Below are 12,182 nucleotides of genomic sequence, written 5' to 3' on the forward strand. Positions count from 1 at the left end.
ATGTGATTGTACATACAGTATACATAGCCTGAGAGAATTTACTGTGGAGTATAAAAGCATGGGATAAAAATGTAAGGGTTGATATAATAATTTGTGAATTGAGGCAGTGATGTAATCTGGTAAAAGCTGCACTTACATAATCCCCTGGCTGTACAGGAAGCACATTCTTACCTGCTCAAGGACCTAGCCTGTTCTAAAGTCTGAGGGGGTTATTTCCAATGTAACTGTGTGTATTGCTCACATACCTTTTCCTTATGGATGTAATTGTTTTTTTGCTGTCTTCTAACCCTATTGGGAGCTTGTTGTAAAGCATGTCTTAGGTGAACTGCAAACTATGACCTACTCCTTTTTCTTAACTGTGAATAATTTTCTTTCAGCCTCAGAAAATGTAGCCTTGATCTGCTACTGTAGTAAGGATACAGAGGAGGCTCAGGTCTACTCTCATGTCCCACATCACCATTGTAGAGAAAACAAAATGGTAGAAATAATGCTATTTAAAGGGAAAAAATCCCCCCTGTTATTCCTATGCTGTGTGAACACTTATTTGGACATCTTGGATTGTGTCTTTTCTATGCTTCAGTGTGGTGGGCAGTTTATTTTGTATTTTAATAGAGATCTGAGATGATAAAAGTGATGCTTCTTATGCACTCTCATAATGGTAAAACTTTTACAGCATTTCCTGGGATGACAATTTACTTCGGGATCTGCACTACTCTGTCATGTCCATCAGCTGAGATCCAGCACACCCGCAGGAGAGAACCCAGACCCAGCTGCACAGGGGCCTTTCAGAAGGGGCTGACCCGGAGTTTCGCGTGCTAGGGAGCCAAGCAGCGAGTACTTCCTGCAGATGATGTGAAGCAGAGGGTGATCGGCATCCCTCTCGTGCCGACTGTGCTTGTGTTTCATAGGGCAGGAGCTTGGATCAGGCACGCTGGCACACTTGCACATTTCACCTTCTCCCCAAGGAAGCCCAGGGGAGGGATGGATCCCCTCCCTGTGCTGCTGTGGCTCCTGGCAGGTGCACAGGAGCAGGCAGCCCCATATGTTGAGGGTAACGGCACGAAGCCGTGTCAGGGGAGGTTTTAGGGGTGGTATTAGGAAAAGGTTTTTCACCCAGAGGGTGTTTGGGCACTGGAACAGGCTCCCCAGGGAAGTGGTCACAGCAGCACCAGCCTGACAGAGCTCAAGAAGCATTTGGGCAACACGCTCAGGCACGTGGTGTGACTCGGGGGCCGTCCTGTACAGGGCCAGGAGTTGGACTTGGATGACCCTTGTGAGTCCCTTCCCTCCGGGAGCGTTCTGGGCTCCGTGCGCGCGCACGGGGCTCGGCCCCGCCGCGGGGCAGCCCCACGCGCCGCGCGCGCACGGACGCAGCTCGAGCGCGGCGGAGGCGCGCGCACGGCCCCCGCAGCACCGCCTGCAGCGGCACGCGCAAGCGCGGCCCCGAGGGGCACGTGCCGCGCGCGGCGGGCCCCTCGCGCCCCTCCCCGGCCCCGGCAGGCGAGCGCGCACCGGGATTGGCTGCGCGCGGCCCAGCCCCGCCGGCGCGGGTGAAAGGGCGGCCGGGCAGCGGCGGCCGCGGACATGGCGGCGGCTCCGCTCCTGCGCTGGGGCGGCCGGCGGGCGCGGCTGCCGGGGGTGAGCGTCGCCTTAGGGGCCGGCCGGAGAGGAGCGGCAGCCTGGGGGCATCGAGCTGCGGGTGGCGGAGGCTCCCCGTGGATGGGGTCGGGTGGGGTCGCCGGGCGGAGGCTGTTCCTGTGCGGGAGGGCGGGTGGTGTCTCTCTCGAGGAGCTTCCCCGTGTGACCGGCGGGGACCCCCGGCTGGGTGAGCGGCTTCGGGGAGCTCTGTGTGTGCTGGGCCGCGGCGGGGACGGGCGGCGGCTGCTGCCCCCGCGGCTGCGGGCGGGTGCCGGGAGGCTCTAAAAGCTGGGTCCTGGCTTCTCTGCCTGCGGGCTCCCAGCACCCAAAGAAGCTGTTCCTTGGTGTATCCCATCGGCGTGTTGCCAGGAGACTGGGGTTATTTGTTTGTTTGTTTTGGGTTTTTAATTTTAATTTTCTGCTGCTGAACAGGGTTATGTGATGCTTTCGGGTGGTGGAGTCAGCGTCCCTGGCGGTGTTTATTGAAAGACTGGACGTGTCACTTAGTGCCGTGATCTAGTTGACGTGATGGTGTTTGGCCATAGGTTGGACTCGATGATCTCAGAGGTCTTTTTTGACCTGCTTGACTCTGAGGTTCTGTGATTTCAGTTTCCTTCTGTCCTTTCTCTCTGTTAAACACAAGCTTATCAAAACTCTGGGGTAGAAGGTAGTTTTGTGCTATTTTTAGTTGTAAAATGTTAGCTAACAGAGAAAGGAGTTGTCTCTTCCTCCCCTTCCCCCCACCTCCCGCTTTACCCCAGATACTTACGGTGCTTTCAGCTGTTACTTAAAGCTTTACAGTGGTTTTCTATTCTTCTTGCCTTTCATGGAAAGGCAATAAACTCGTTGCAGAACCATACCAATGTTTTTGATGAAGACCTGAAATTATCTAGGAAAGCTTATTCTTTGGCCTGTGGAATAACTTCACTGAGGCACCTGCTTTGTTTTCATCTCTGTTACTTCTACAGATTGTATTAAAAGAAAGAGATTATTTTAGATAAGAACAAACAGCATTTGCACATTGGGTTGTGTAACAGTTGAATGACACTGCAGTTAGTTTCTTTATGGGAAAAGTAGTGCAAAATACTTCTAACTGTTTACTGTAGGAAGTATTTACAGTTTGGGGTTTTTTTTCCTGAAAAGGAAAATTTGTGTAGAGGTCTGAAAGTTCCAGTGGAGAAGAGAGCAGTGGCTTACAGAAAATGTTTTTGCTCTGTGCACCCCTGAGGTGCGGGTGCACAGAGCGGGTGACACCCTGTGGGATGGGTGTCTCTGTAGAAATCTTGCCTCATAGCAATACTATAAAGAACTCTTCACCTGTTTCTAGGAATCATGTAAAAGTGGTGGTTTCTGTGGGCGGGGAATTTTGAGAAGGGATTAAAGAGGAAAATGGCATGTGCTTTACCCAAGTATTTTTCCTCTGTGTATGTGTGTGTATATATATATATATATGTATATATATATATATGTTGCAGCGGGGATTACTGTAACACGCATATATCAAACCAGGAGTCCCGTGGAAAGGAAATATATATGGACTGACAGTTCCTCGGCAGAGCCCCGGCCATGCGGCTGGAGAAATAAACATCTCTGAAACATCTACCAAGAATCTGTCCGTCCATGTATATTTCCTTTCCACGGGACTCCTGGTTTGATATATGTGTGTTACAGTAATCCCCGCTGCAACATATGTAGTAAACCCATTTTCCTGTGAAGGTATACACAAGAGAAGCTTTTTGAAAAGCAAGGTTGTTTAATTGGAGATGACCTCAAATTAACAGAGGGCTCATCCTGTTTGAAGACTTCATTTTTGGTAGCCATGACTATGTGTATATAGATGTAGAAGGCTTCTGCCCTTCCTACTAAGTAGTTCTAAGACTTTGATGTCAGTCCTTTGGAACCTCTAGAAGGCCTGTAAAAATCCTACTTTGTTTTCTTCTTTCTGGCATCTCAAGGGTGTTGTCTGACAGCACCAGTGCATGCAGTATGGAACTGTTCCGTTAACGGCACCTCTGTAAAACAAAATGTTTTTATAGCTACTTAATAGCACTTATGAGTTATGCCACTGAAGTGATTTCTAGCCCTTAATATCTGGGTATGAAGGTCACCATCAAGACAACAGTATATTGGGAAACCTCTAATAAAACAAATTTGCATGGAAATTACTTTCATAGATTCCTCTATGTTTTGCTGACATAGACAAATAATAAATTGATGTCTTCAAACTTTAGTGTGCTTGGAACTCCTACAATTTTTGCAAGGGCTAGTGGCTGCTGAGATGTCCTTCATTTCTTTTGCTGCTTTCATGTGGGAGTCAAGAAAGGACCTGAGAAAGGTGCAGAAACACTGAGCTGGGGATTTGACTCTGCTGTGTTTCTAATTTAGTGCCTATCACTTCTTTTTAGGTTTTATGCAGAACTGGTTGTACTTAGAATATAACCAAAATTTAATTTCTAGTGCTTTGCACTTCTGGAGCTGTGAGAAAACCTGATGTTGAAAGAAGGCTGTAATCAGAGAATGAGGGTGAGACATGGCTTTTGATACTTCAGTCGTGAAACTCTTTTGAGTGTGCTGTTGGACTGTTTAAAATAATGTAGAACAAAGTGATAAATACTGTACATCATGACTTCAAGAGTAAACTGCTGATACAGATTTTATCAGTGTGGGTAAGTTTTCTAACCATTGAATTAAATGTATGGAAAGTTTCTCTGCCATCTGTGCACCCAACATTTTTAAGTCATGCAAGTTATCTGTAAAGTGGGAGCTCCTTGCTCTCTTCTCTGATGTTATTTTTAGCATGCTGTTATTCCAGGGAAGTATTTTCACCCTTGTTCATGAGCACGGAAGTACCAGGCTGATGGAATAGCAAGGTTGGGTATCTATCATTTGCCATTAAGGAAGGGAGTTCAAATGATTGCCAATCTCTGGAGATGAATGTAGCCATAGACTTCTGGAGTTCAGTGATTGTTTCTAGTATGTAAACTACAGATTTTAGTACTGACAAGCACTCTTAAAGCATAATTCAGATAGAGATTTCTGGTTCCAGGGGCAGCCTTTTGGAATTTGTAAGGCAAGGTAAGCTGTGCTATGTGTACTATGGGCAAAAAGTAGTTTTGAAAGGAAAAAATTGAGACCTCATTAAAGTCTACTTTGAGTAAAAAAAGTCACTTTTGTTCTGAAACACTCTGTGTTTTAATTTATTTTGTCTGTCTGAACTTATGTTGATTGTTACAGTACTGTGATCTCTTTCACAGGCGCCAGCCAGCCTTACTGGACCTCTTAAGGCTGCTGCCCTTAGAAACTGTTGCAACTTTCTGCAGCTGCTAGGTCTTGATCACAGGCTGCTCCTTTTGAGCTCCTGTCTCCCTCCAACTTGTGCCAGCACTGCTGCATGAATATCTTGTATAAGCTGGATTGAAATCTGGCTGAGAACACATTTTTCCCACTCCTTGTGAGTAGCTTCTCAGCTGGTTGTATTCCCATGCCTGGTTCACAATACAAGCTTTAGGGAGAGGCACAGAGGAGAAGCTACCTGGATATAGGAATGATTGAGCTTAAAAAATAGCCTTAGGTGGATGACTGTTTTCTTGTTTGTAGTTCGTATGCTATGTTGGTAGACATGAAAGAGATTTTCTGTTCTTAGAATTGCGAGTGTTTGTCAGTCTGGTCAGAGGGAAGGAACTGTGAAGTGCAGTGTACCTTACAGAACCTTGTACTACAGCTGTGTTTGCAGTTGGCTTCAGGAGAATCTGCTTACAGTTACAAGGGCTTGGCTGTTCAGCACTCTGAGCATACAAAGGAAGGGAGAGTGCTTCCTTAGAGAAAAGAAATACAGAAGTGTTATGTTTCCCTTCCCATTAATGAGATTTGTACGATACTGTATTGTAAGTTAACAGTCTTGCAGTCACCTAAGGTATCTGCTTCCTATGTACTTTATACATACTCCATCAGTAGAGTTCCACAGATAGGAAATTTTGTTGTCAAATGAGTTGAAATAAAGATTTGGGAACACTTGCTGTGTAATCAAAATATGAAAAAAAAAATCATTTTAGTCATATTTGTAACTACTCAGGAATACTGATGGCTAATAGTAGATACACCACAAAGACAAAGGGGTTATTCTCATGGTATCTTACACCTGAATCTCTGAAAGTGTAGGGGCAAAAATCTTAGCAGAGGTAGAATTTGTCTAGTGAAAAGGAATGTGCTAGTCTGGCTGTTACTATGGGGTATTGCTTGCTCTATTTTCTAGTAATACTAAAATACACTTTCCTTCCTATACTAGACTTCTTACAGCAAATATTGATATATGATGCTTTTCCTGCCTGAAATCTGGAACTCTGCATCGCTGTTTCAACAGTGAGACCTTTTTCTGCCTGTAAAGCTCGGTATCAGTGAGTTATTTACAAGCTGACCAGTATGGCAGGGAAATTTCCTTCCTCCATGAGGGCATGTAAACCTTTAAAAACACACAGATAAGCCATATCTAAATAACAAGGTAATTTTCTGTTTTGCTGTTGTATGCTGTGTCCTGAAACCACCTGAAGAGGTTTTCTAGGGCTGGGTGTCTGAGGGGAGGCAGGTTCTCTGTGAGGTCTCAAATTGGCAGTGTGCATACTGTTCTACAAGGTACTCTGTAGTTTTTGGGTTTTTTTTAATTATGAAGTTATTTTATAATTGTTACAGCTATTTTAGCTCAGTTTGGCTATTTTGCAATTAATAATAGATAAAGGAGGATGCTTTTCCAAAATACACCACTGATACTATCTGTTTTCCAAAAATTTGGTAAGATGTGGGAAACTCCAAGCCAAATGCAGAAGTCCAGAATTGAGTTCTCATAAATGAATAGCCTACATTCTTGGGCTTTCAAGAGTCAAAAGTTTTATTAAATGGAAGTAACAAATCGTGACAAAAATAGGTTATACCAGATGACTCTACTGCCCTCTCCTAGTTTTGCAAGAAACAAGGAAGTCTCTAGGTCAAGCTGAGCTCTCTGGGCTGTGTTCTGAGGAAATGTCTATGTAAGGTATAATAGCTAGGGCATGTGTGGTTTGGGGCAGGCAGCCAATTAAGGACGAAGCTTGAGAGTTAGATTGGCTTTGCTGGGTTGTTGGTTTGAGAGGTCTTTGGGTGTTTGATGTAGCTCTTAACGAACCTATGAACCTACGTATGGAAGGAGTTTGGGAGCCTAGGGGTAGGTGATGATATCTGCATAGCTGTAGATTTGGAGATGGCAATTTAGTAGTGTTCCTTTGTGGCCTTAGATGTGCATTATTTACAAAATGCTTGTTTGTTTTTGAGTAATTATTCAATTGCTCATAGTGGCTAGGAGCAGACCTCTAAAGAGACTTTTCTTGAAGTGGGTGCTAGATTAAGCAAGCTCTTAAACCTTAGTGCATATTGGTACAGATGCATACAGAACCCCTTCTTTTAAAAGCTGTGAATTAGAGTTGGAATTTCACATCTGAGTTGAGCAATATGCTTGATTTGTTTTAGGAAATACCCAACAAGTATTCAATTCAGGGCTGAACCTGGCTTTCTAAGTGGTTTGCTTGTGTGTGTGAGGGGAGGCAGTTAAGTTTTTAAACATAGGTACATAATTAGGCCATTACAAGATTTTTATGTGAAATCTGTCCAATTCTGTAGTGTAAAACGAGAGCTGAGTGTGGTTTAAAGTTTTTCCAAGTTTTTTTAATTGCTTAGTAATTTTATTATTTTTGCAGAAAAAGTTTTAACAGGGCTCTTTTTTTTTTTCCCCCAAGATGGCTAAGATTCTACAGCTTAATGATAGCTAATTTTCCCCATCATAGCCTTTCCTTCCAGTCTCCTGTGCATAACTCTTCTGGCTTCTCATGGGCATTTGAAACTAGTTTTGTATAAAAGGTATTTACAAGAAAGTTCAAAAGATTTTCCTTCCTTGCCTGGTTGTCCCCTTCTCCCTGCTAACTGCAAGTATTTAGATTAGCCCCACTGACCCTTAACAAGCACTTTCTCCAATGAATAATATTAACTTGGTGGAGAGTTTTTGTGTGTGTCCTGTATGACCTTCTTTAGACTATTTGTGGTCCCTCAAGCACTTCTGTCAATAGTGTTTCCGAGGAGAGGGACTCAATCTACTTAACTGTGTGTATTCTGGAGCAGGAAAGTGTACACTGCTGCTTCTCTAGCTATCCTTCTTGTTCCCTCTGACAGTATCTAGATCACAGTACAGTCACTGAAGGTGTAATAGTCCTGCTGTAAACTTGCGATAATGCCCAGCTGGCAGGTGTGATTGCAGCTTGCAGAATTCTGTCCTTAACTGCATCCCTTTAATGTCTGAAATAGCTTGTACTGTCACACCCTCAGATGAGCAATAATATACCCCTGCAAAAAAAAAAAAAAACCACCCAAAACCCAAAGAAACTTCTAGTAGTTTTGATTCTAGCATATAAAATGATTTTTGTTTCAGGTTGGGTTGGATTTTATTTTTGGGGAGTGAAGTGAAAAAGAAAAGAAGCAAAAACCCCCACCAAAACAAGCAAACAAAACTGAATGGGAAAGAACTCAGCATGTGAAACAAGGTGGAACAGTTGCTTTTTTTAGTTTCAGAAAAATAAAACATATATGAATTGTTCCAGAAGAATTAAGCATAGCTGGATTATCTGGGAACAGTATATGCTATGTCTGCCACTAGTGACTGGCAACTAAATGATTTGTGAAACTATAGTAGCTTTCTGCTCATGAGGCTTGTTTGGAGCCAGCAAGAGATGGTATTGCTCTAAGGCTTCCTTTACTTGTGTTGAAATACATGGTTTTTCCTTTATAACATTATAAGATCAGCTGCATTACAGATGTGATTGCCTTCCCAATCCCGGGCTGGTTTCTGCTTTCTGTGATGCAACATGAGAAGTATTTGCAAACTTGATCAGGCTAGAGGGCTGTATCGGAAGTGTTCACATTCCAGTTACTGACAGCCACTGTTACTTCAAAATGAATCTGAGCTTATGGTAAACTTAAAATTTTATCAATTTTTCAATTATCTTAAGTTAACTACTCTTGTGGAAGGTGCAACTGAATTCTCTAATTAACCTCTTTATGTGAACATATGCTTCCTTATTTTTTGATATTTTTTCTAATGTAGTCCATATTCATATCTTTTTTTCCCAGTCTTCTCACAGGACAGCCTTTACTTTCTACTACTTCCTCAGATTCCTGCAGCTTCTGAAAACAGTTCTTTAAGATAGAATTGACAGATTCCGAATTCTGGCAGTTGCTTGTCACTGCTGTTTCATGTTTCCTACTAGACAATATTTATTATCAAGGCTTTGTACAGTCTTTTGGATTCCAAGTGGGTGATCAAGCGTGACTTTGCTGAAGCTGTCTGTGTTGATGCATCTTTGGTGTGGTATCATTTTCTGTATGATTATTTTTGTTTATGGCGACCTAACTGCCATTATGTTGTGAAATGACTTGCTTAAATAATGCCTATCTGAATCTCCTTTTTGATTCACTTGAAAATCTGTGATATCATCTATTGTGTTTTCTTCGAAATTGTGTATACTGCTTATTTCTGTTTTGTGCAAAAATGTTAAACTATAGGAACTGTCTTTGTCAAAGTTGGTTCAGAGCAGAAGCCTAAGAGAAGACCTCTTTTCCTCAGACTGCTGTCAGCAGGTTGTGGTAGGGAAGACTGGGAGCTTAGCTAGCATCTAAAGTCCGTTCTACTTTTCCTCTCTGTACGGGCCCAGTCTGGTACCTGCTGTATGCCCAACAGTTCTCTAGCAGTGAAGACCTCTCCCCATCACCACTGTGTACAGACACGTGTGCATGCTTTTTTGAGAATTTCTTGGTTGGTATTTCTTGGAACAAGAAGGAAAGAAGATGGTATAGTAGAGAGTTTATTACAAAAAAAAGTTGTACCTAGGATAATAACCTCATATCTAGAGCTTTTGAATTGTTTCTGGTTACTCTTTGTGGGTGTTTGCTTGGGGAAGGGCAGTTATCTATGTGCTTTAATCCACTTGGTGAGGGAATGAAAGGCTATGAAAGTTTCCTCAAGGTGTCAGTGTACAATATGTTTTTAATTCAATGGCATACTGTAACAGGCTTAACTCCCTGTTTCTTCTGTAGTGGGAAACGCTGTGTTCAAGATGGTGCCTTATAACTTCACATAAACTGTATTCATCTGTGTATGATCCAAATGAAAAGGTAAGTACTATGGTGCATGTTTTCTTTTTGACATCTTACTGTAATACTGACATTTGGGTTTTTAAGTTGCCCTCTTCCTTGTGCTGCTACTAACAATTCTCTTGGTATAACCCATCACTGGTTTAATAGCATGTTTTTCTTTCTAAACCGAACAGGAAGTTGCTTTTGCAGGATACATGTCAAGATTGGATACTACTTTGAGTGTATACCAAAAGGCTGAATAAGTCACTGTGAGCTTGGGAAAGTTACATACTGGCCTGAACATGTTATAATTGTGAAACAACTGTTAATGTTTTGCATAGTGTGGGTGGTAATGGGCCTGGTAAAACATCTGGGAGCTAGACTAGCCAAAAGCTGTTTGTGGAAACAAAACAAAGTAATAGTGGCAGCATGATTGTTAGATCATCTGGCATGGGGGTAAGAACTTTGGAGTTTGGAAAAAGATGGGCCTTCAAGGCCTGCAGAGAATAGCAAATTCTCATCTTGGGGCTTGTGCAGTAGCAATCTCAATTTACAGTTACGAGCCAAGAAGAACTTTACTTGTGGAAGATTGTCTTGGCATGGCCTCTGAAGTAACATGCTTGGAAAAATAATGTGAATGAGGATACACTAATATTCAAGGGTAAGGATGCCAGCAATTCAGGACTGACAGGCTTGTCCTTATATACCAATGTAGAAGCAATTAACCAGAAGTGAAACAGTGTTAGGAAGTGGGAAAAACCAGTGTGTACCTCGAACTGTGGCTTTACAGATTTTTTTTCAGAAGATTTCATTTTTAAGGTTCTTGCTTAATTAAGATCCCCTTGCTTTTCTAAATGCATAGTTATATTTAGGCCATATGGTTGGGTATTTGGTTTCTCTCAGCTAGGAACTGTGTGATTTCAACCAGTGACTACTACAGACAGTAGAAGGGACAGTGAACAAAAAAAGCAGAAAAGAGCTTAAACTGTCTTTGTAATGTCAAGACTTTCATGTGACACCTTTTCAGCTGAATTAGTGGAAATGACATAAAAAAATGTTGCTTCAAAGCCATATGTGATTTAAAATTATTTTTATTGTGCTGGATTTGAGTCTAGTCTGTGTCTTTGAATTGAAAAATGAATGTCAAATATTCTTACTGTTTTGATACTGAAAGTCTTGTCTTGCACTGTGACCACAGCTGATTAATAAAACAGCTTTTGCATACCAAGAACTAGGTTGATGGAGCATTTGAGTCATGACACTTTTCAATACCAAGTATTTGGGGGTATTTTTTAAATTCCCCCTCAACTTTGTATGCTTAAAAGTCTTTAGGTATCTATAATGCTGAAATTTAGATTCAGGAACAGTTTGTATGAGTATGTTGGTAACCTTTTTAGACCAGATCCCCAGCTAAAAAGAGCTCTTGAGAAAAATTGCTACCTCCTGTGGTGTTCTTAAAGTATTTGTACTTCTGATGATTGCGCTTGTTTAAGGATGTTTAAGACCTGTCTGAGTCGGGTGAGCCAGTGGTATTCAGCAGATCTGGCTGAAGTTACTGTATGAGCTTGCTGCAGCTCTCACCTGGAGGGGTTTCTTATCACTTAATTTCTGTACGGTGTTATCACGTGGTAGTATTTTTAAACTGGTCATTTGATGCCAGCTCAGCCCTGACTTTGAAAAAGTAAATTTGGTCAAGGGCACCTTGAGTTTGTCTGGAGTATACAGCAAATAATGTGTTCTAGTCTGTCGATAGGAGTTCCTCTTGGGGTTTTGCAGTGTTCCTCCCTCTCCTCTGGCACCTGTCTTCCCCTCCTCAAATTAACTAATGACTGTGAGGCTAATAAACAGTTTGGTTGGTGCAGTGACAATACCTTCTCTTCCCCTAGTCCATATGAAAACAAGCTGTTTGGTGCATGTTTCTGGAGGGAGAAAAACTTGTGTTCTGTTTGTTTCTCAAGTTTTTTATTGTTCTTTTCCCTGTAGACTTTTGAAAAACTCCTTATTGCCAACAGAGGAGAGATTGCATGCCGAGTAAGTATGTAACCTTTTAATTTTTTGACATTTAATTCTAAAACTATTGGTATTTTAAATATTGGTAATTGTCACTTCTTGTATGGTAGGTCATCAAAACATGTAAGAAGATGGGGATTAAAACAGTTGCCATACACAGTGATGTCGACGCCAATGCTGTGAGTACTACTTAAATTCAAGTGGTAGATGAGGTTTTAGTAATTCAGCAAAACTTGCAGCTGTTATGCAGGATTGTTGGTTATTGTGGTAGGCATGTTGGCAATTCTGAAGTACCTTTGTATATGTCCTTTTCCTCTATGTGCTTGAAGTGAGTGGATGGAGATACCAAGGTGGGGGAAGGGTTGGACAAGTATTTACCATGTTTC

The 12,182-nt window shown here is 42.2% G+C and overlaps 1 protein-coding gene across 1 annotated transcript in view; it reads left to right on the plus strand.

Annotated features, from left to right (window-relative positions):
* Positions 1-1,584: 1,584 nt before the first annotated feature.
* The window catches only part of PCCA (propionyl-CoA carboxylase subunit alpha), a 274,195-nt gene continuing 263,597 nt past the window's right edge, over positions 1,585-12,182 (plus strand). The window contains exons 1-4 of the mRNA XM_039561855.1: positions 1,585-1,638; positions 9,748-9,825; positions 11,770-11,817; positions 11,907-11,975. Of these exons, the coding sequence (XP_039417789.1) occupies positions 1,585-1,638; positions 9,748-9,825; positions 11,770-11,817; positions 11,907-11,975 (249 nt within the window). The remainder of the gene's footprint in view (positions 1,639-9,747; positions 9,826-11,769; positions 11,818-11,906; positions 11,976-12,182) is intronic.

Source organism: Corvus cornix, chromosome 1 (genome assembly GCF_000738735.6).
Source record: "Corvus cornix cornix isolate S_Up_H32 chromosome 1, ASM73873v5, whole genome shotgun sequence".
Lineage (NCBI taxonomy): Eukaryota > Metazoa > Chordata > Aves > Passeriformes > Corvidae > Corvus > Corvus cornix.